This window comes from Temnothorax americanus, unplaced genomic scaffold (genome assembly GCF_048541705.1).
Source record: "Temnothorax americanus isolate GAGA-0224 unplaced genomic scaffold, ASM4854170v1 Scaffold36, whole genome shotgun sequence".
NCBI lineage: Eukaryota > Metazoa > Arthropoda > Insecta > Hymenoptera > Formicidae > Temnothorax > Temnothorax americanus.
Genome location: NW_027509505.1, coordinates 173167 through 197734, shown reverse-complemented (window position 1 = coordinate 197734; position 24568 = coordinate 173167). Strand labels below are relative to the sequence as shown.

Sequence of the window (24568 nt, the reverse complement as noted above, 5' to 3'; positions counted from 1 at the left end):
GACGAGAATGCGAACGTTCTTAAAATATTTGAACAATGATTTAAAAGGGATGTATGCTCCAACCGTGTACATATGTAGAAAGTAGGTAAGTTCTGTCCACAGAGAGAAAAATTTGTGGGCGTTTGCGTAAGAAAAAGTATCGTCGTAAAAACTACAACGATAGCATCGGGCAAGAGGCGATAGCGTAAAAGGAAACGAGAGGAAGTCTGTGAGGAGCAAGAAGAGATTGAAGAGTATACCGTCACATGAAAAAGAAACTGTTTCAAGTTCGTCAAGCTCAATCCACTCAGACCTCCTTTATACTTATAATCATCTTTACTACCACTCGTAAGTTTGTCTCGACAAACTTCTTGCATGTGTCTTGTTGATTTTTTGAAAGCCTTTTTTTTTTTAAGAATTATCTGAATCCCCTGCCATGTCCCTCGGGATGTCCAAAAGAAACGCAAGTGAAAGGAAAGAACTGAGACGTCCTTTTTAATGATAAATACAATTCGAAATCGTCGCAAGTAGTGTGAAAAGTTTAGCTGAAATTTGAGAGGATTTTATTGTGATTTTTACGGCGCGCTTTTGACATGACAAAGTATTGTTATTGTAAATCTTCTCGTTATACTTCCCCTCTTCAGCAAAAACACAACAGTTTGAATGGTGCCGTCTCTGGCAGAGACCTACTTTCTTTTTATCGTTCCCACGTCGCTCGCTTGCTCGTGTGGGGCCGCATATTTGTGCGCCACGTCTCATCACCATGACACCGGAAATGTGTCATCGATAATGGAGATGAAATGCTCGCAATAACGACAACAATGTGTTTCATTATAGCGTTATCGCGCGAACCATTATTTTCGCGTGTTGTCGCGTAAAATCGCGCGCACCGTACCACCGATTGGGATAGTAGCATTTCCAGAAACATGAAAATTGTGAAAGAAATTACGCTTCGGCACGCATTACATTTCGCACAAAGCTATTTTTTCAAGACTATTTTATATTTTATAATAATTATGGCCGGTATTCATATAGTCAGATCTTATATTTAGGATGCGGTCTCTTGAGTTTATCTTCAGATGCTGTATACGACTCGTTTCATTGGCTACGAAGTATCCAAAGATGAACTTAAGACGATCTTATGTATAAGATCTGACTATGAATACCGGCCTATGTCTTTAAACTACGATTATTTCGATTTGCGAAAAGCGGTAAAACTGATTTTATCAATTTAATATACGATATTTGATAACTGAAAGTGATTCACCTCAAAGCAACTTTCTCAGAATTTCTTAGAAAAAATATTAGAATATTTTCTGTGAAACTTTTTATCTTGTCTGTCTCTACAAATAGTTAAAATCTCATGTAAATTCGAGCACGTAGATAAAAATATACGTATGCGTAACAGCATGCATTTTATATGTATGAAAAATATGTAGTTGCGATAGGATCAAAAAATTTTCACCGAACGAAAATTCCCGTAAAATGCTGATTTTCGCGAAAGCGACGATGCAAAATGACTCCCCGCGTTACGTTGCATTACCTCGTTCCTTCGATTTTCTTGAATGAGGACTTTCGGTGGTCGATTTGCGGTAGTCTGGCGCACTTTAAGGCTCCTGGGTAGTCACCGCGGCCATATTGGATTCTTACTATCGAGGCGAGGAAAACACCCAATTTTGTTGTGCGTGCCATTTTCAAATAAAAAGACATTTCAATAAAACATCACTATAGATCGTTTCAGAACACTTCCAAAATTGGCCGAAAACTACCCTTTTCTCTCGACAATAAACAAACAGCCATAAAACGAAGCCTAAACATACGGGAAAAACAGCCGTTTAACGACTATCAAAAGGAGGTGAAAACGTATATACCGTTCCTTCCGCATGCAAATCTTACTTTTCGGCCAATTTTACGACTTTCACGAATATGTTAAACGTTAGAGCACAAGCACAGAGCAAATAATAAAGAAATAGCACGCACACAACAAAATAGGTTGTCAACATCTCACAAGACAGAATTCTCCATTGGAGAGAGTGAGAGGAGAGAGTGGCGTCGCCCACCGTCAACGCAGAATTCTCGGCTCAGGGACCAGGAGCCTTAAGCCGCGCACGTGCACATCCATACGTACTTATATATAGGCGAACACACGCGGGAGGGTTTTCTTCAGGAAAAGGAAAAAGGAGCGTTATCAGGCACACGGAAACCACCCTCTCGCAAACCATTCGTATAAACGAAGGTTGATCTTATCCACATTCGGAAACGAGATCTTCTGAGCTTTTCCTCGAGACTGACACCTCTTAAAATATTTCATCCGTCTCGTTCATTTATCACGAAATACGAATTTTTGTAAGTAACAAGTGCAGCCAATGGTCGTGTATATTTTTTCTCTGTATACAGATATAAGTGGATACGGAAAGTTGACACAAGAAAATGATAGTTATTTTAATATGCAGACAACAATAGCTCTTAAGTTACATACGTGACATATTCTATATATAAATTATGAGGTGGGCGTTTTAGTATCAGTCTGAACAGTTTGCAAGCGAAATAGAATTCAGAGCGTAAGAAACGCTGCAAGTTGTTCGCGGCAAAAGTTTCCCTTTATTGTATCTGTATTTCAAGCAGGGCGAAGTATAGCAACCGCGCGCTGAAACTTGGACATCGTTCAAGATCGCGAACGCGAAACGAAGCTATATGTCATAATGTTAACGACACGCCGGTGTACGAGATTTCGAGCAATTAACCGAGTTTACATATTTACACGGGTAACCGGTTAATGTCTTCTTCGAAGTATCTGCTACCGCCTTTAGTAAGGCAATTGTACGTTTTATCGGTAAACATTCGTTTTATCGATCACTTTTCTAGATGAGCAGAAGTGACAAGCGGAAGTTAGCTCCTTGTAAATATACGTAAATTTTTGATCGAGCAGAAATTTTCGCCGTGTAAACGTCATATTCTGCGTGAAGCCACGTCGATTATCGGTGCTGAAAAACGACGAGCTATTTTTTGCTCGCGTTTCTCGCACCTCGGTGAACGGGAACCACTTTTCCGAATCGATGAAGGTTCAGTTTAACGAAAAATTTCACGACGTGTTAAACGGTTATCAGGCCGGCTTCTGTGCCATTTTTTTTTCTCTCTCTCTCTCAGGTGACTAGCGTCCGAGATGATATTTTCGCAAGCTCTTCTCCTGACCCTTCGAACTTTTAAGTTCTCGCTCGGTGCAGTTTATTTCGAGTTGAGCGAAGAACGAGAAACGGTATAAAGAAACTTCAAGGGACATTTCAAAGGTTGCATTAACGATAAGCTCAGCCATATATCGCTAACGATGATATTCCATTTTTCGATGCTTTTCGAAGGGCGGCGTGGATTCGGCCGGAATAAACTTTAGGAATGCTTTTGATCGGCCTCTCTACGGAGAGCCGCCAGGCACTTTGTATACAGCGACGCTGATATACCGGGATTGATCGCAAGAGTAGACGCCTCAAACGAGCGTCTATTGCTATGAGAAAGGGCGATGGCTGAGCGCGGAGAATTTCCAAACTCGGCGGTGCACGATTTACTCCACGTAGTAACGCTACTGACGGCATTTACGAGTTTCTGCTATAATCCTAGCTACGCTATTCCCTTTGTCCAGTCCTTTCGAGTTCGTACAAAGATCTCATCATCGCAAGTCCATTTCTAAAGCCGAATGATTGTATTAATCCCGAACTTTCGTATCCCAGACTTTACGCGCCTCCAAGAAATTACCTTTCCACAAAATGAGTAAAATTATTATGCATATTTTATATTATTGCTTGAAATACATCATTTTACAAAACAACTGTAATATTAATTTAAAAAAATGTTGTCTCCTGAGAATTATTCGTGACACTAGATTCAAATCTTATAACTCATCGATCATTACGTGCGAATTCACTGATTATACTCAATGTAATCCATCTCCATTTTCTATCGTTTGCCGTTATACGGCTAGCACGTATAGGAGAGATCGAAATCCAATACCAGGGCTCCCGTCGGGAGTTCGTGGAAGAGCTACCTCGATACATCGGTATATCGGGCATCGTCATAATAAATAGGGGTCCTTGAACTCTTGAACCGCGAGTAGGGGAAAATGGAATAGCTCGAACTATATCGTGCAGAGTTCGAGTTTTTAACTCACAGAAAGTTTGTTACTCTCTATTTCCCACCTATCGTTAGTTTCCTTTTTTTTTCTCGATAAAGCAGAAATCATTGATGTGCCCTATCAATAATTTCTCCATCCACAGGAAACTTCGCGGTTAAACCGATCTTATCGACTCAATGGGAGACGGTAGCATCCGTCGTCAGTTCGACGTTGCGGGCATACAGCGAACTTTATAATACGGATTATCATTGCTGTATTAATGCCGGTCGTTGTATAAACGCCAGGCCGTGATCCTGCCGGGGATCACAGAAACTTTCCGCCTGTCGCTTCCGTGCGAGTGCGACTCGCAGCGTGGATATTAATAATTCGTCCTGGCGGATAGCGGCGACACTCCAGTTTCCTACTCATTCCCTGACGTCAGGGCTAAGATCGTGTCTCCAGCTTCCTCTCATCTCTTGCGATAATTTTCATCCTGATGCGCGCCATTTTCGTGCGGTCGCACACCATCGTCGTCCTCGTGTCGACGGTTATCGGTTTCACGGGGGCGGCTCGCCTGACGAAAATTTCATGGCAGAGGCGACGTGCACAGAGGCGTACACGCGCGCTGCCCGGGGAGTTAATTATGCGCGAAAACAATATTATCGAAGGAATTATCGGTTGCAAGGCTAAACTTTAGGGAGTACGCTTCGGCAACGGCGCGGCGAAGCCGCTGCTGTTCGTCGTTTCTCCGCAGAGTTAGTGCGCCATACGGAATAAATCATTAACACGAATGACCTGTTCTCATAGGGTTTGTAAGCAACGGGAATAATAGAGAGAGGTAGCCCAAAAACAGATTATTGAATCCTAAAGGTATAGTAAACTATCTAAGCCCATTAAGTTATCAGAACACAAAACATTTTATATGGAATTAATTTGCTAATTATTTACTATTTTTTGCTTTTAAAAGCAATTTTTTGTATTTAATATAGCTGCTCACACAGCTATTAAAATGTCACGAAAGGTTAGATAGCTTAAGATTAAGCTATTCAGCCACTGTAAAAAAAACATTGTAAAAAATACATAAGTCAAAGCAAAAAGTTAATAATATCAAAATTATTTGCTATTTTTTGCTTGCAAAAATATTTTTTTTTGTTTTTTACAATGGCGTGGCAGCTTAATCTTAAGCTACTCAGCCCTTTGTAAATGTTTAATAGTTTGAGCAAAAAAATTATTTTTGCAAGCAAAAAATAGCAAATAATTTTGGTATTATTAACTTTTTGCTTTGACTTATGTATGTTTTTTTTACAGTGGCTGGATAGCTTAATTTTAAATTTTAAGTTATCCAGCTTTTCGTAACTTTTTAATAGCTGGAGCAAAAAAATTACTTTTAAAAGCAAAAAATAGCAAATAATTAGCAAATTAATTCCATATAAATTTTTTTGTGTTCTGATAATTTGGCTTAGATAGCTTAATATACTTAAATCCTAGATTCTTACCCAGCATAAATAGGCAGGGACTATCAATAAAATCGGACATCTCTTATTAGGAATAGTAGATGTAACAAATCAAGATGTACACGCGGATGATTGTTATAACGTGACAAAAAATTTTTTCGGATACGCGAACCGATAAGTTATTTTGACGTGTGATGTCTCGGTAAATATCATATTTAAACGGGGAAATGTAGTAAATTATGTACGTGCCGGCTTATAGTGAAACAGTAATCCGAAGCGTCAGAATTTTTATCAGTAGAAAATTTGCATTAGTTTGAAGTTCATTAACGTGTAATCTGCTAATTACATCTCGCGATTCTGTCGCTAATAATTCTCGAGAACTTTCAGAACGCAGAAAAAAAATGTTGCACCGCGATAAGTAAGCTGCCTTCAGCATAAATGTTACAGTATTTGTAACATTATTATCTTACAGCTGCATCAGTAATTAAAACAAATTTGCATTAATCCAAGGCGAACAACAATAAGTTTCTAGGAATGCAATACTTATGCTTGGACGAGTTTGAATTTGTTCATTACTAGACAGCTTATTCAAGGCAATATAAAGTATTTATGCAAAAGAGAAAGATTAATTAATGTTCGTTCTAATTAAACATATTCTTCCATTGTTATATATTAGTGCTTTATTCGTTTATATCACTTGTAGTTTTATCGATGGTGTTTAACAGCTTTTATTAGTCTTCGAAGAATACAGGAGCACCTATAAAATGAAGGAATAAGAGATTTTGAATTCGAGTGTTTATAGTTCGAGTGTTGAGTTCAAACAGCATCGTCAGTCAGTGTCTCGTAATTTTGGAAACGAAAGTCGATTGTTAGACTTGCATTACTGAGAAAAACGATCTTTTATCATCCGAAGCTATCTTTACTCGTTTCGTTCCTAAAGTGCTGATACGTCCGATATCAACCCGTATGAGTTAATTTAAAACTTCTATCTCCCAACGAGAGAGAAAGAGACGGAGTATTTTATTCTGACTTTTAGTTTTATGTGTTTGCGGAACTAAGGGTCAAATGACTTTACAGAGTTAATAACGCCGAGCGACGATTAAATTCTCTTAAATTCATCGTATTATTAATGGCCATATGTTCCGCGACACTGGGATTCTGGAAAATCCATGGTGCATGATAATCACGTGCGTGGTTTATCTTATCATCCTCGCGTACTCGGCGTATCCGGAATATCGCAAATGCTTTCGAATCTGATTTATGGTGATGATCATTCTTTCTCCCTCTCTTAAAATACTCGATAAAGCCCCTACTCCGTGTAGTCGATCCTCTGAATTTTATCGAAAATGTATAATCGATAATTCGTGGACCGGAATTGGCGCGGTGATTCATATGTTGACGATGATGCATACGATATTTCGTGCATAACGCGAACCTTTCGATTTGCTGTACGATGGAATACCATGAAAATATCTCTTTCAAGCGCATATCAAAAGCGGTCTGACAATTTATTAAGCTTCCTCTCTCTCTCTCTCCCTCTCCCCCCTCTCTGTCCGCCTACATTAATTGATTTCGTAGAACTCGAAACGCTCTCTCCGATTTGCTTCATTAAACACCTCGCATTTGCGCCAGCTGCGCATGTATACCTTCGACCTGAGTAGAAACTGGTGAGGGTTAATCGACTTTGCACCACTTCTTTCCTAAAAGTTTTTTCTTTACGCCTCCTGCAAATCTTTGATTATACATTCAGAAGAGATCTCATTACGACACGCCGCGAAAGAAAATGATTAATTGGACACAACTGGCGTAGGTGCATACATTACGAGGTACCACTCGCGACCTATTATACTCGTTACATCGATTGCACTTTGCGCAAACGCTCACCAAGGATGCAAATTGTTTGATAAATACAAGCATTAACATGAAAAGACATCGTGAATCCCATCAGACTCCAAGATATATATGTATATGTATATATATTCTCAATATATATATATATATATATATATATATATATATATATATCTTTCTTTATACAATATATATAAATCCATTTAAATTGACCTAATATTTCATAACAAAATAATAATGGATGATCGATAATGTAAAGCCAGCCTTCTTTGAAAAAGCGATGTGACGTGAGAATATTCCTTCGAGGATGTCTCGAGCGAATATTCTCCGAGAAATATCTCGGAAACAGGCTAAAAATATTTTTCGAGAAGATGAGAATATTCTACGTTGAGAATTATTTAATGTTGGAAATATTTGACGAACGATAGGTGTATAGCTAAATGTACCATAGAACATCAGATAGAGTACACGGGATAGAGGTCAACCGATCCCCGGCCAATTCACTTGCATAGGGATATCGCGCAGAGGAAGGGATTGGCGCTTTAAGAGAGAAATATAGGTATGTATATGTTGGTCATCTGACAGAACCTGAGCGACGACGCCTTGATAATGGTGCGATAAGATATCGCGTTCACGCGTGCCGCGTAAATATTGCCTCTAATACCGGCCTGGCCTATAAATAACGTACATATATATATATATATATACATATATATGATACGCGTTCCCGGTTTTTCCACCCCGTTTACCCTCTCTCCCTGCCCATCGTCGCGTCGGTTGCTATCGTTCTGCATCCACTTGCACGGCACAGCGGCATCGTCGCCGAAGGAAACTGCCGCAGGATGAAAAGTAAGCGGTGTGTCACGTATATATACGCGTGTTCTCTGCACGTGTACGTGCTATACAAAGGCGCATTTGTACAGGGAACATGGTGGAGGATGAGTTTTGCGAGCGTGTGTGTGTGTATATGTGTGTATGCGCACGCGTGTGTGACGCGATACCACGGTCTTGGCACGTATTCATACGCCAGGCGTCCATTGTCTCGAGTTATTCGAAGGCAAAAGATCGCAACTGAAGCGTTAAAGCTGACGTCATTGTTTCACTTTTCTTTCGTCGCGCGCATGCATCTGCCTACGCGCGCGTGCATATAGCATATAACACGTGAGGCGCGCGAGGCATCTTCCTGTGTACCGTTGTGTACATCATCGGCGCGGCGCCCCGAGCGATCAATTCCGCGCGATATAACTCCGATACAACGGCGCTTCGTTTTACAATACTTTGCGCCAATGCAATGCACGGTTTTCCGTATACGCGTCGCTCTCTCGCGCCGTTAACGGCGCGACGACAGACCGTAGCGATAACGGGGGATCCGGATGTGGCCAACTGTCGGAAACCACGCTCGCGGCTCGTCGGAATTAACGCAATTATTCCGAATATATATATCGATACTATACACGTGCAACGCGGTACTTATTCGCGTTTTCACTGAAGCATTCTTAAAGTCGATTTAAATATCGGCATTTCTCCGTGGTTTTCTCATTGCATATTGGATTTCAATCATATCTGGCCGACTGCCAAAGCGCGAGCAAATAGCTCGCCGTTTGCGTGAGTTTAATTATTTTTAAGTGAGTGAGAACAAAATGAAGTTTATTTGGTTGGATAAAAAGAGGAAGAGAGAAAGAGATATGTTTGTTGTATGTGTGTATATACGTACACCTGTTAAGCAACCACAGTTTCGCCCCTCAGTTACGAGAAGTGGATGTAACAGCCGATTCACCATTCCCTCTGGGCGTTATACGTCGTCCGTAGCGCACTCTCCCTTAATTAATCGCGCGATGCGAGCGGGCGAGCGCGCACAAAATAGAAAGGCGCGTCTGTCGAGCGGGGGAAAAAGTCCTCTATGAACTGTGACCTGATGCGGATACACGGCTGACCCGCTTCATCATCGCCGTGCGCGATGCAACCCCTCAATCCGTCGCGGCACGTCGCGGCATCGTTGTGTACGTGCGCACCGCCGCCGCGCCGTTGGACGATGTGTCGTCTGAGTCGTCTTTCCTTGCGGTAACGAGATTAATTCTAAAGGCAGTTACTTACTCACTCGTATAGACTCCGGCACTCGTGTGGACACTGCCTGGCATTTATTAGCACAGGTCAACGCTTCAAATCGCTACTGGCAGCGGCGGGGCTGATGCGCTCCACTTGCACACGTATACATACGCGCGCATACATACGTACGTGCTTATAGACAAGGTCGTTCCGTGACCTATCCGTTAGACTGGTTATTAAAAAAAGGAACTGTCAAACCCCGGCGGATTGTAATGCTCGATCCGTTTTACTTATCCGCTAAATCCGTAATGCGTTTGCGGAATACGATCTTTATAGAAAATTGACGGGAAAGTTAATAGGCGCGTGCGGATTGTAACAAAAGGATATGACACGCGGATTAAATGTTCTTTGATGAAAATTTAATTTGAAAGTTTATATACGTGTGACGCGTAGCAGGTAATTACCGGCGTGCGGTTGATTCTACATTGCGCATGACCTATATGTCTATTTAAATCTTATTAAGTGTAATCGATCAGAGTAATTACGTACTCCGATAACTCGGGCTATAATGCTCGTAAGTAGGTACGGCAATGATGTAGATAATTTTTGATACGCGTACACAACGAACGCAGTCGTTGCAAAAGGATTAACAGTAAATTTTCTGCTGATTGTAGCAATTTACTTTTATGTGTTCTACAAGTTCTGCGATTTTTAGAATCAGGCTCAGGTTATTTAAACATAAATATAGGTGTTGTTATTTATGTGTTTTTTTTTCCAAAGACTTTTAACTTGTAACGTAAAATCATTTCTTTGCTTTTTCTGTTGCAGTGAAGAAGGCGCGGTTCGTCTGCGAGGATGGTTCGTACATGGGAAGAATGGGGGAACAGTTACGATGGAAGATGGAAGTTTCACTCTCATCTGATCCATCGATTTGTTTCCCAATTATTCCATTCTGATTATCGAACTCATATATACGAGCGAAATATTGACACGTGTGGAACCGAGCGTTCTCTCAAAATTGGGGGCTGAGACAAGCCGCAAAACCGAGGTCTTTATTCATGCTTCGCTTCTAAAGTCTGCGGACAATTTATTGCACCCCGCGATTGGAATAGTTCCAAGTTTTAGATTATGCGATTGCTCAAGCAGAATATCGTGACGTTCCGATTATATCGAAATAATTTTTCCGTGCGGAGACGTAACGTATTCTTACGGGAAAAGATCGTAAAATATATTGAATTTAAATAAATCTAAGACGGGACTTTGCGCATATAAAAGCTTATCGTAATTTTTTAAACTTTTTTAACAGGGGAAAAATTAATCAATAATTTCAATAACATCGGAAAAAACTTTAGATTTATATATGTCATTCATCGTATCATTTAATATTTCCTACGATGACGAATGTAATCTTGACAGTCTTCGTTTGTGTGTAAGCTCATATACCTTTTTTAAATATTCATTCGCACATCATGTGTACGTCATTGTACAGAATGTACTTATGAAGACCATTATTTCATGCAATTGCCCCACTCTATATTTCTTCATATTAACTTCCCTCCTTACCGAGAACGCAAATTAGTACGCAATCTTCTCATAATTGATCATATATTTTTGCATTCACTGCGGTATCCCGCGCGTCTCTCACCTATAAAAACATCTTGGTGGGGTTTATTCTCATGCAAACGACATTCGATTTGTTCCATATTTGGTGGCTTCTCAGGTCAGGAGAAAGCCGCACGTTATTTTTGATAAAATCTATTTATGCCGCGTCTAATTTTTTATTAATAATAATTCTCTCTCTCGAGCTCAGCGGTCGGAGTGAGCCGTGGAACGCGAACATATTTCGCCGGCTTCAGAAACAATTTTTGTGGCTTGTAAAGTAAAATGTCGAGGGTGACGCACTACCGTGCCCGAAATATCGTGTCGCGGATCGTAAAATCTCATTTCTGCTTTTTGCGCGACTTATCGAAGACGTGCAGCTGAGAGTATACAGGAGGTGGCCAGAGTGTGGGTGGAACTTATTGGAATTTAACAGTTTGTCCCTCTCTCGTGCACCCATTCTCGAACACATAAAACGCGCGAGAATGTCATCAGGGCCGCTCTTAAATTGCGGATAAAACAGTCTTATTCGCTGATATTACACGTTTTATTGGAAACTAAAGGTACGATATTTTTTTGCCGAAATGTAATCATCTGTTTCAAGTGATTTTATTAAAAATGATAAACACAACGTATTTCAGTCGAGATATATTTGATACGTTTTATCGTAATGATTTAATAATTCGTTCAGTATTTCGCTCGTATGTTGAAGGTTTGCCGCTCTAACGTACATAGTATTTTGACTGGCCGACTAAAGAATAGATTATCGAATTTCAGCGGATCAGTTTAACTCCTATGTAACGTTGAAGCTGCAAAATGTGAAGTCAACGACAGTCACTGTGAAAGGGGCCAATCCATGCTGGGAACAAGACTTCCTCTTGTAAGTTATCGATAATTAATTTTGCGCGGACGTTCATTAGACACGCTACAGCTTGAAGGAAAAACCCGTTAAAAATGTTGTTAAGTTAAACGAGATTCTAGCAATTCGAAAATTCTCCCTACCGTTACTATGGCGTTACACACACTTTGCAAAACAATGCAAACTATCGCGTGCGCGCCGGCACTAAAATATCTAGGACAGCCGGTAATTTGTGCGCATCTAGAGGAATCTGAGACTAATCATACTCTCATTTAACGAGACTCTATCTTTGCGTAGACGAAATAAATCCTGTCCGTCGACCGGTCCGTGAATTTGCCGAGCGAAGCCAAGAATCGCGAAAATTTTCAATAAAATCACAGAGGGCGAAACGTGCTTCTTTTTCGTAGCTCAGCATTATCAACAAATCTTTCTTATTTGAGATAAGAGCCTCGGTCTATTGTAGTCTTTGTTTCTCGAACGGACCCTGTTAAATGGATTACCAAAAAAAGAGAAATATAAAGAAAAGCTATAAAGTAAAATTAGGTTGCGAGTGAAAAAGGATTGTCTTGTTGCAATTTCGACCGTTACTATACGCGAAGATATATCGTTCTTGATCTTGGCTCGCTCATGCAGCTAGAGTTTAACGCCAGCGAAGTCTCCGTTAGAAGTCTCGCTGTAAAATTTCGTTTAATCTGCTTTGTACGGAAAGCATATAGTTGTTTACTTCACGATGTAATATTTCTTCATGGTCTCACAAAAGGTTAATGGAACTTGTTTGTTACGCAGCGAAACGAATGACATGAATGCCGGGCTCGTGGTGGAGGTATGGTGCAAGGGATTCTTGTGGGACCGCTTTCTGGGCTACTACTATATTCCGCTGTCAGAGGTGTCCTACATGAATGAGGTAACGAGAAATCAGTGCAACTTAAGTACGGCAGAAGTACGGGATCGACAATCCGAACAGAACACGTCCGATATGTGTGACACCAACAGTAACACACAGCCAGACATCATCACTGACACGGTACACTAATTCAATACATTCGCTATATACACTGCAATATTACACTCGCTCATATTTTTGCGTCGAAGAATGTTAAAATAAGAATATTAAAAGCGAATGAAATATTTAATGATACTGATGCTGATGCTATTGCCTCGCGATGGCAGTGACAAATATTCCGTACAAAAGTCGTTATTATTCGGTACAACCGACGAGAGCCATTTCGCCTCGTCTACATTTATTTCTCGTCGCGAAGGTACCTAGAGACCGACTATTTTTAAAGGAACGTCATCCTACGCCGATTACGGTTTACGAGCAATTCTTAAGCACCCTTCGCACGTAATAATCTTCCGCAGAATCCGCTCATTCTCCGCCGGATTCGCTCCCGTCAATTCTCTCTCCGTATTTAGTAGCATCGTACGCGAAATGAAACTCGATGTGTGCTTGCTCGTCGGAACGGAACCAAAATCAATCGTTATTTGGCACGCTACTTAAAATTAGTCATCCGTCGGGTTTTGGCAGAATAAATGTGGATAATTTTTTACAACACATTATATATATTCGTCAGCGTTCGTCATCGTGGCTCTCTATTATCGCTGGTGTGAAAATTCTGCGCAATTTTTTTTGTCCTCCATAAAGCGTTATAAATTTAGAAACGAGGTGCGAGCTATAAACCTATAGGGAACGTGACAGAATCAATCGACGTCACGTCCAATGCGTGACCGATTGCGAGGTCAATTCAGCTAGTATATTATGTCGCGCGTGATATATAAATTGAATTCGCGAAGGCGACGCAACGGTGACCTATGCCGCTTAATTCGTTGTGTGTTTTTGCGAACGCAATCACGTGCAAATGTAGAGTACACACCATACTCGAAGAATACGGTGATTAACGATAGCGCGTAATTTACGTTGCTGACGTGAACAAGCAACACAGTTGTGATAGCAGAGATGGCGATTTATCTCTCTCTCACTCTCTCTTCTCCTTTCTCTCCCTCTCTCTTTCTCTTAAACACATTTGCGATGCATATTACGTTCATAATTAGCGCGCATAATTAGATATTAATAGCAGCCACGGGGGACCCAATTTCTCTTATCGCCGCTTCCATCGGGCATGCTCTCAGGCTCTTGAAACGTAAGTTACCGGAACTTGGGGATGTCGATTCGCGTAACGCAAATTACATTTCACTTGGCGACTCATACGATAAATTGATGTACGTGGATAGATCATCGATCTTCTCCGGTTTGGTCTTCCATAGAGAACTCATGAGAAGTAGCGAGAAAGATTAAGATCGGGATTCCTTTCACCTTTGTACTACTATCGTATGCCCCTCTCTCTCTCTCTCTCTCTCTCTCTTTTTTTTAAGGTTTACGGACCTACCAAGATTTCTTCTTGCGATTTCCTTTCCTTTATCTTTCTGTCTTCATTTATGAGGCATGGTTGAATGCACTTGTGCACGATGACAAAAGTGAATCTTCGCTAATTAAATTGCCCGAATGCTTTATTCTCAAGGTTGCAGGAATAAAGAAATGCAAGGTATTCATTCGGCAAAATCACCCTTTCCCTGGCGAGAATAATAACTCTTTGGAACGCTCGTTCTTTTAAATGACCAGACAGGAGTCACTCATGCGCGACCCGGAAAAGAAGCAATTCTCCTTTTCTTTTACTTCTCTTTCTTGATTGTTATTCAAATTCTCAGAGAACCGGCCAAATGCCTTCAAGACGATTTTCCTTGTGGCAACACGATCTCATTATTAGTATCATAAATCGGATTAGAACTTTTTCTATGAAAAAATATTCCGGTCGATATTCGCGACGGTATTCTATAAGTCGTTTAAATTAGCATTTTAATGAAATTGTGTTTTTAATGAAGCAAATAATTTGTACGAGAAAATATGTCAAAAAATACAAACGACTAGTTATACGTATACATATATACAATATAGCATTGAACAAACAAGTAGAAGAAGTCGACTAAAGTCAGACCTAATAGCCTGCTTGCTTCTTCCACACGAAATGCATTTGCAGCATTTTTTGGAAAAACGGACAAATCAAATTAGAAAGTTGTATTATAGATATTAGACAATTTTGTCACATGTGAGAACGTAATTCCAGTTTTATGTCCGTTTACTAATGTTATTCTTCGCGAGTATCTCTCTCGTGAGGCTATCGTGTTTTTCTTTACATCCGAAAGATTACGGTACCCGACGCTGTGTATTTGACCACAAAACTTTTCTTCCTGAATGAAAACTTTAAGTATAAAGAATGCATCCCTGCTAAAGATTCAAACTAGCGTTACGATTTACGATGTTTTTACGTTCGAACGAAAGGTCGAAATCACTCGCGGCGTCGTTCTCGACCACGACATCGCCATCACTATCGGCAATACCCGAATTCTCATCCGCTCGTGACGTCACTTGGCGCGTGGCCAAATCGCGACGCTCAATGAAACGTTTGGGGTAGCCGAGTCGCCCAGCGGGCGTCTGTGGTCGACGTGGGTTTACGACGACTCTGAGCTGCGTGCACACACATGCAAATGGGGGGTTTATAGGAAAGGCAACGACCTTGACGAAATATTCAGCTGATTCTCGCGCTTTTTCTTCGCTTGGAAGAAGCCTGACACGACGGCATTTACCGGACGGCTTTCGAGAAGGAGAGTCTCCTCGCGCTAACGATCTCCCATTCATATCTCACGAAATACAGTATTTTGCGCGTCATTTCTATGTTCTTTATACCCGTATCCATTATATGTTTTCGCCTTCCCATGAAAAGCTACGTTGCTCTACGATACACGAGCAGAAGTTGATGACCGTGTGATCTATGATCCGCGACCGCGCGAACACAAAAGCGATGCTGTCATCCTTTATCCCGCGACGAGAGATGCGTTAAGTCGTTCTCCCTATCTCTCTCTCTCGGCGAGGTTTTTTCGTTCGGCTTTCTGCTTTAAACCGTACGATTGCGGCAACAATGGGTGAATCCACAAATCACGCTGCAAATCGTTCTCCACGTTTCTGAACGATCGACGAACCGCGCGCGTTCTAGCAACGGTGACATTCGCGGAGATAAAACGTCGATGCTGAAAAGGGAGAAAAAGAGACGGCAAATGTATGCGCGCACGTATGTAAAAAGGATAAAAGAAAGGATAAAAAGGATAAAAAGAGTGGATGAAAAATGACGAACGGGAGAGATGATGAAGACGATATGTAACCGCATGATGCTCGACGACGACAAAGGTGGCCGAGAAACACAGGCGTGAAACGCGAAGGAACGTGAAGTAAACGAGCCTCGAAGTACCAACGCGCCAGGTCAGATTGCCTTCCCTTCGTGTTACGGAGAGGACGATCTGGGTCAGCCGCGGCTTAAAATATTCATAAAACGGCACGCGAGATCTACGCGCGGCCCGATTCGATACGCATTGGAAATACACCTGCCCGAACGGGATCGAATAATTTCTCCGGTCTGGCGCGCCGGCTACCAACATCGAAGACGCAGATTGTAATTCGCTACGGACGACGATGTCTTATTGTCCCGCTCCGGTCGCGTGCCACTGACGCGCGGGTCTGACAGCGTCTCTGTTAACAGGCACATTTTCGTACGATCTCTTGTCTCCCCTCGTGTGTCACGACGTCGCCGACGTCAGCGTGACCCGATATTACGTAGGGAGGAAATTCCGGTCTCCGCGAAGACATATAGCTGCGCCGAAGATTTTCACATCGGCGGACCTTCCAGCGCCAGCGGTAGCTGATTCAACACTCATCTTCCCCCCTTCCTCCCCCTCCCCCCGTACTACCGGCTTTAATTCGCGAGACTCTGATTAATAGCACGTCGCGAGCGCATATTTTGTCCTTCCGGTTTTATATGACTCTGTCCGAAGAAGAGATAGTAGATCTCCTCCCGTTCGAATTGGATCTTTTCGTTCACGAGCGATTTATTTTTCGTGATTTGCATTTTCATTACCGATTCGAATCTTTTTCTTTGTTTCTCTCTTTCCATCTGTCTATTTATCTACCTGTCTATCGATCTATCCATCTCACTGACAGCCACGACGACGACTGCCTCTAGATCCTTCTCTACCTCGGCTTTAACGAACGCCGGAAAAATCAATCGACGGTCCGTTTAAGTGGCTCCCTGACATTTTCAGCTATAAGGACAGAGAAAACAAGAACGAGACCATCGTTGATTTACTTAATAGCGACGGCGGCAAAGAGACCTGCGCACCTATCCGCCGCGCGTGTAACGCGAGAGAAGTAACGGCTGTAACTGCGGTGACGCGAGAACCAACTGATGGGAAACGAATCCCCAGGATCATCGTCGTGATCCATGGAGAATTTCATGCTGATGGACGATGGTACTTTCGGGGACGGCAAGTGCGCGGCAGGGGTGAGAAAGGAGGAAAACGTGATGGAAGGAGTCGTCAATCGATCGTGCGGCCGTCTATGCTTTTACCTTTTCCTCCCCATTCGACTCTCCTCCATCTCTGCCTGGAGTAGTCATCCTAGTTCTGTCGAAATCACGTCACGATCGTAGACACGTGGTCGAGCATTCTCGTGTTAGGAACAGAACGAGAGAATACCGCCCGAGTTAGGGCATTTTGGTGGGATCCGGGGCGAGTTACTTGCTGTTTGCTCTTGACTAGTGGCTCGTGAGACCTCGGTAGTGGGTGTAGTCGACCGCTTTGTTGACCCGAAGAATTGACGAACGGCAATCGCGCGCGCGCGTCGGCAATCCGGTTCTGAATCATGTCGGGAGCGGGAAATCAAGCGGCCGTGTGCCGGCCGAGACGGCATTTATCGGCGAACGAGTCTCTCCTCGCGTTCCCGTGGGCGGAAAAATCGAAGCACCCATCGACACGTGGGAAACGTTATGTGTGCTGGCACACTATCGAATGAACGTTGTGTTCGAATCGTCCGTCTAATTATACAAACATGTGACGTAATAAAGCGACAGAAATAAATCGCTGATATTAATCCCTCCTGTTGCGCGTAGGATCATTTGGCAGGGGCGATTGGATATCAAATAAATTCATTGTCATATTCGAGAATGGTTAAAATATTGTTATTGCTCGTAAAACGACGGGCAGTTATCATACCTTTGTACGCGAGGAGCGGTTGCACGCGGAGTCTTTTAAACTGGCTCAGCCAAAGGGTATTATTGTCCAATGATATTAATTCTCTCAATTTGTTCAAATATTAATCGTAGTCGTATACAATTGTCATGATTCTCAATCGAAATAATGCTTGTCCGCGAATACAACCGTCATTCCAAACGGCTCAAGACAAATCGTCGGCCGTCCGTAACAAATGCGCTTGTAAGTAAACGCGCAAACAACAAAGCTGCTGGTGCGTTCGAGTTCACGTGATGAACATATATATACGTCTCGTTCGAGCAAAGGTATTACAGTTCAACCTGCCATGTTCGCAATTGCATGATCCAGCTTGTAGCCCAATTGCATCTCGCAGAACCGTCAGCGACTATACGTCGACTATTGTGGACCAAAGTTTTCTCGATTGCGATCGGTATTATTGGGCAGTTCTCAGATTGCGAGCGACGCGAAAGCCGATTGATTTTTCACCGCGACGAGAAAACTCGAAACTTTTGATTGTCCTTGCGCTCGGTTTCCCGACGTCATTAACACGCTCTAACACCCGCCGTTTTCCCACCGAATTAAAAATCGTTGAGAATTCCACGCCGCGCCTCTCGTGCGCGATACGCGACCCGCGAGTATTTCTGCCGACTGGTGGAGAGTCATTGTTTGCCGTCGGACGCTTAATTACGCGGGTGTCGTGTCCCATTCGCGAACGCTCGTCAACCCCACCTCCGCGGCCACGATCATCGGCTTCCACGACGTTGTCGTCGCGTCGGCAATTCGCTTTTTATCGTCGCGAGATTAAGAAACGAGACTTCGTCGACGCGAAAGAGACGTAAAAAGAGGCAGGAAAAAGAGGCATAAAACGGACTATTATAACGATCGCGTCGTGCGCACGATGTCAGTTCGCACAGAAACGCGCGGTTTACGACACGGTTTCTCCAACTTCTTCCGCAATATCTCGCTATTTCTCACGTGGAGAAAATAAATCATATTACGTGATAATTTCCGGAGAATAATGACCGATGCGACAAAATACGATAGCTCAATTAGAATAGATCGAGAAGTGCGCGAGACGTGCGCAATTTTACATTCATTAGTCTACCGTGCATTCTTCTTTTTCGAACAAATGAAAAAATCATCCTCTCTAGCGAAAAGAAAGAACCGTCTTCTTTTGTGCCGGCTCTATCAGCAGTTGAAGTCGATAAATTGCGTGAAAACTCGTTTTCTCCGCTCTAATGTCATCGAGAAATCATATATCTTTCTCTCAGTGCTCGATAGAAGCGCATATTGGACCGTCGTAAGTGATAGCGATCGATCGATGGCGCGACCATCTTCTCGCTAGAGACGCGAACGCGTATCTCACTCGCTCTTTTATCTTTTCCCGTATGATAGATACGTTATTAGGCCGAGTTAGTGCGCGAAAAGAGATTGCAACCAGAAAGGTAGGGGCAATTGGTGCGTCACACCAGATCCCGTTTCCCGTCACTGCTAACCTAATTCGACTCTCTCCCCAGCAGTACCGTAATAGGGCGGAATTAACTGGAACGAGCAACCGCACAGTGCTCCTGAAACTGCTGTCCTTCTTATTTCAGCACGTTTAACGGCGAAGCTGTTCATGGTACCTATTCTTTATCAATGTAGAAAATATTAACTTCTCCCATAATAATAAAAAAGTCATTTGTTTCGTTGTCCATTAAAATTGCAGGCTCGCGGCGAGAAAATATGTCTGAGAAAAGAATTTACATTTTACATGCGACATTTATGTGACACGGGACCGAAGAAGAGAGATTCGTGCCAGTAGGTGAATCGATCTCTGTATTTTCGTGTAACGTATAACAGGGGAGAATTTCTGTTGCCGTCGATGTTTTTGTACGCCGGCCGATGCGGATGGCCGCTTTGGTCTTTAATGGTCTATTGATTTCCAAAGGCAAAATGCAACCTACCCTTAATAATAACCGATTATATCTTAGCGTCGCGTCCGTGCAATTGAGATCACGAGCCGGTATCGGAATAATCTTCTGCAATTTCCACTCCTACTGCTATTTACGTATCGACTGCAAAAATATCGCGTTGCCGTTATTTTCCATGTCACAAAGTGGAAAAAAAAACGAAATGGCCAGAATTACAACTCGTTTATAATTTCTATTACTGCGTCAGCGATATTCATCACGAAATTGATGCTATCAGAAATATACCTATATGTACATAATATAATATGGAGAAAAAATCAAAATTCATCAAGTCAACTGATATATAACAACAGCAAAGTTTAAATGGCATAATCTGGCAAAAGAGCATCGTTATGTCAATGTTTTCTTCGCGCATCATTGAAATTTGGCCACAATTTCCACGCGGGTCGTAATTCTCGCCGAATTTTGCGGGACAAACAGATCCATTCGAGACAGAACGCCGCCGCGGGATTTGTATTTTGTTTTCGAGAAATACTTTTTCGCCGCCAGACATTGCGAAATCTCGGTGTTTCCCTCGTCTTTGTCGATATCGAAGTGGTACGCGAAGCGTGTGTTTGCGAAGTCGAAGTTCCCTGCGATCGTCGAAAACGCGCAGAGATAAGTCGGTCACTCGTTTTTCTCGCGAATTTAAATTATGCCTCCGTCAACTTGTTAAAAATATTTTACAACTGCGATTGTGCGAGACTTGTGATTAATTTGCAAACTAATCGCCGCCTTCGACTTTTTCGATCGTGAAAGTCGCGTCACGTCATCACGACGCGCGACAGAGTCCGATGTATCATCCCGTAATCGAGGAAAAAAAAGTTTGTATTTTTAAAAGGAAAAGATCGTGTAAAAACTCAAATTGATACGGACAAAAGCTCCCGTTCGAGCGTGATTTACTTGAATTATATGGTAGGTACAAAGCTTTTAAGCCGCTAAACCATCGATGCTCGAAGCTATGTTTTGTTTTACGATCACGTGCCGTGTGAGGCAACAAAAAAAAATATATATATATATATCTCGAAGTATATGTGCAGCCACGGCTGCAGTTCCGCTCGTCGTCTATTGATTTTGGTCAAGATTTTCTTTGATTTACCGCACTCGATCCAATTTGCGCTCGATTTTTCCGACCACTCGCCTCGCAAAATGGAAAAGTGCACAAGTTGAGAGGATTGAATACGCCTTTTCCTTTTTCCAGACGTCTCCGTGCCGGCGCGGCGCGGCGGCGCATAAACTGCACGTGCACGTCCGTAAGGTACATCATCTCCGCAATGCAATGGCGCAATATCGCATCCGCGCATAGACTAATTCCATACGCCGCGCAAAGAATACGGCTTCGACGATTACATAAATTACGCGCCGGCTCGTATCTATAATAATCGCACCTGCTCTCGGGAGTTGCACACCGGACGCGGCCGGAATACGAAAGGGAGATTGTTTCGAGAATTATTTCCCGCGCCGCGCCGCCGCGCTAGCAACGTACCGTTGCTCGTTGAAGGTACCGTGACTAATGAGCCGTATTAATTAATTAATTCATTATTTTGTGCACGAACGTTGAAGATACCGCGGCGTTTCCGCGACTGGGTAGAGGGATACGCGGATGTCGCCGTAACCATTTTAACTTTCAGTAACGAGGAATTATGACCGATAGCGCGGTAACCGCGACGTACGTACGTGGCGCTTTACCGGTTTATCGGCTTGGAGGGGAAAAAAGTGCCTCTGCGCTTATGAAGGACGGTATTTCTGATTTTAGGAGACTACCGGACAGTGGGTCAGTCTCGGCCTAGAGCTGGAGCAGAGGGGCAACGAGATTGTCGGCACGAAGAAACCGACGGGCCATTCGCTTCTGATCGACTGCCGGCTGGAGCTGCCGTATGGTAAGTGACGGACACAATCCCGCTAGACTTACGGTAGATGATGAAAATCGCATGGTTGACGTATGTAATCGTACATATACGAGATATATGGGAATACGTTTGACGTATATCGGTGTCATATCATATGCCGGGCGAACAGAAGATCCGACCTGCGACACTTGCCGGCGAGAATATTCATACAAACTTTGACGTTGTAATTTGTCAGTTGCGACCCTATACGATCGATTCGCGCCGTGTCGCATCTCCGATCTGCCGTTTGCCCATTCGCTTCTAATCGCCCCCTCGGACGCCAACATGACTGCGTTCTGATTGCCCCATGATTTTTTTTACGCAAGATTAAGAGAAATCTGCCGCAAAAGAGCGGCAGGTCACTCTTTGCCGCGTGGTATTCATTGAGCGCGATGCGATTGCCAAAAGTGCGCGCTCTCGGAGCAAAAAAAAAAGGAAAGCTCAAAACACGGGTCGTTTTCCAATTTCACAATCAATGAATTTTGAACGTAATCTGAGATGAATGTGAAAGAAGTAGACAGAGGTCGAAAGTATGTGCTAAGAGACAGTTGAAAGGGATGTAAGAGAACGAAGCGAAATTTCGAATTACGAAAACAGTTATCTCCGTGTCACTCGATAAGATCGGAACGTCGAATCCGCGATGGTGAGAGGAAAAAAAAGTTAGGCAAAACCATCATCGGTGAGAACTGTCGAGCGCCTCTTCGTCGAGCGAAGACGAACTTTTAATTGAGTACGTCTGCGAACTTGTCGAATCCGCTCTTGGCTCGGCGCCCGCACATTCCGACTTCGCCGTCGTGCTTTACGCAGTTTACGTGTCCCCGCGTGAATTGTTTCGATGTCTGCAATTTCGCGCGACAAAAGGTATAACCGAGAAACGGCACGTGTGACTCTCGAAGATACGAAGGGATTTCCGAGTAAATGAAACGGACTACGAAGTTTGCGCTCTCGAAGCACCGAGTGTTAGGTACTTCCTCTGCCGTTCGTCGCGAGCGGAATCTAAAATCGTTAGCCCGGCCGTGTTTCTTAATCTGAAATCTAACGCGCTTAAGAACTCTCGTGGGACTCACGCGATGAAAAAAAAAAAAAGGCGACGCAAAGTTAAGTTCGATTTCCGCGGTGGCGGAGTAACGCGACAAGTTTTGATGTCGCCAAGTGCACGCGAATTTCTTTCAGACTTAAGTACGCTCGCCGATCCTCTCTTCTCGTCGATCTTTCTCCGATTCGTTGCTCGCCTCGGCGAGCACTGTCAAGGTCTCGTACCCGACGAGGTCCCTCCGGACATCGATGCGGCGACCTGCAATTTACGGAGTTTTCGGCGGAACTCGTGGCAGCAACAAGTACAACTTTTTCGAGTTTGGCATACATATGCGTATTAGATATAACGTGGAATCGTCCATTAATCCCGCCGTTTCCGCGGAGACTCCGAGGATCCATGCAATTACTGAACGGGCCTTTAACCAGGATTGACGTGCTTTCACCTAGTGCCCGGTCGTCGACATGCCCGCACGATCGATATACGCTATCAACCTCCCGCGACGAAAAGGTCCACGAAAAGGAGCCAATCGTACGTTACGATTCGAGCGGGTTTCCGAATCCGAATGAATTTACGAGTGTACGAAGGCACTTGACATTTTTAATGCGATTCGGCGGATAAAGCGCGGGACGATAGCGCTTAATCCGTATATGCAAAATTCTCGGGAATTTATTTTTATAGCGGTCTCGGAACGGGTTTTTTCGCGTAATAGTAATAATATCTCGATCTAGAATCTAACGTCGTCGTCGTGAGTACTTATGCGAGTCTTTTCTTAACGCCGACCGCGAAGCTCGACCCGACGAACACCCGCGTACGAACGTTCCGCGTTACATTAAACGCGCAAATTATTTTTCGCCACGCGATGCACGATTTGACCGTGTTGCGAAATGAGGGAAAACGAGGCCGCTTATAATATACCTCCTCTCTTCCCCTTTTATATACGTGCTGACGTTTCGCCGCGCACAGATGCGCCAGCTCTCTTTCTCTCCTCTCACGCCATTTCTTTTTCCGTTCTGCATTTCCCTGCCGCGCCGTCACCGTCGCCGACGCCGCTTCCGGTTTTCGATCCGCCAACTGCGCACCGTTTTAATGGATTTTTACCGCGCACGAAGTACATTTCCCGCCCGTGTAATACTTTTTGTTATTGACTTTCTTCGCCGAGGATGCGCAAAGAAAGGGAGAGACGTAGAACGAGACGAGAGGCAGAGAAGCTGGTTATAAAGAAAAATCAGGAACATTTTCGCAAAGAGAGACGCGCGGAAATCGTAATTAAAGTTTATTCGAGAAATAGGTTGCCGTTTATCGAAATGTGTACAATGGACGGCAAGGGAATTCCGAACTCGCGAACTATAGAATTTTGTTGACTTAAAATGTCGAAAGTTGATAACATAATTTCTTTCGAAAATTGCAGAGATGTAGAACTAGTCAGTTACTAACCAAATTAACGTCGTATTTACGTCACTGCGCGTGAGATGAGACTTTTGACATAATAGCTCTTTACTTTCCTTTTTTTTATTTTGACCCGTGGAATTGGCATAAATAACGGGTATCGTCAAATGAATTTTGCAGTTTTACTTATTTCTCAGCCTTTACCGAAAGAAAATTGACACATCTATCGCTACAATTTGACGAGAGAAAGGTATGAAAGAAAAATATTGGTCTTCCGCACTGTCAAAACCTTTCGCGTCTTTTCGATGTGACTTTTCCTACTCAT

General features: G+C 43.1%; 1 protein-coding gene across 1 annotated transcript in view; it reads left to right on the top strand.

The window, feature by feature from the left end:
- Window positions 1-24568, top strand: part of LOC143901765 (uncharacterized) — a 52207-nt gene that overhangs the window by 4003 nt on the left and 23636 nt on the right. Inside the window, exons 2-5 of the mRNA XM_077414302.1 lie at window positions 10261-10290; window positions 11809-11911; window positions 12677-12914; window positions 21689-21812. Coding sequence (XP_077270428.1) covers window positions 10261-10290; window positions 11809-11911; window positions 12677-12914; window positions 21689-21812 — 495 coding nt within the window. The remainder of the gene's footprint in view (window positions 1-10260; window positions 10291-11808; window positions 11912-12676; window positions 12915-21688; window positions 21813-24568) is intronic.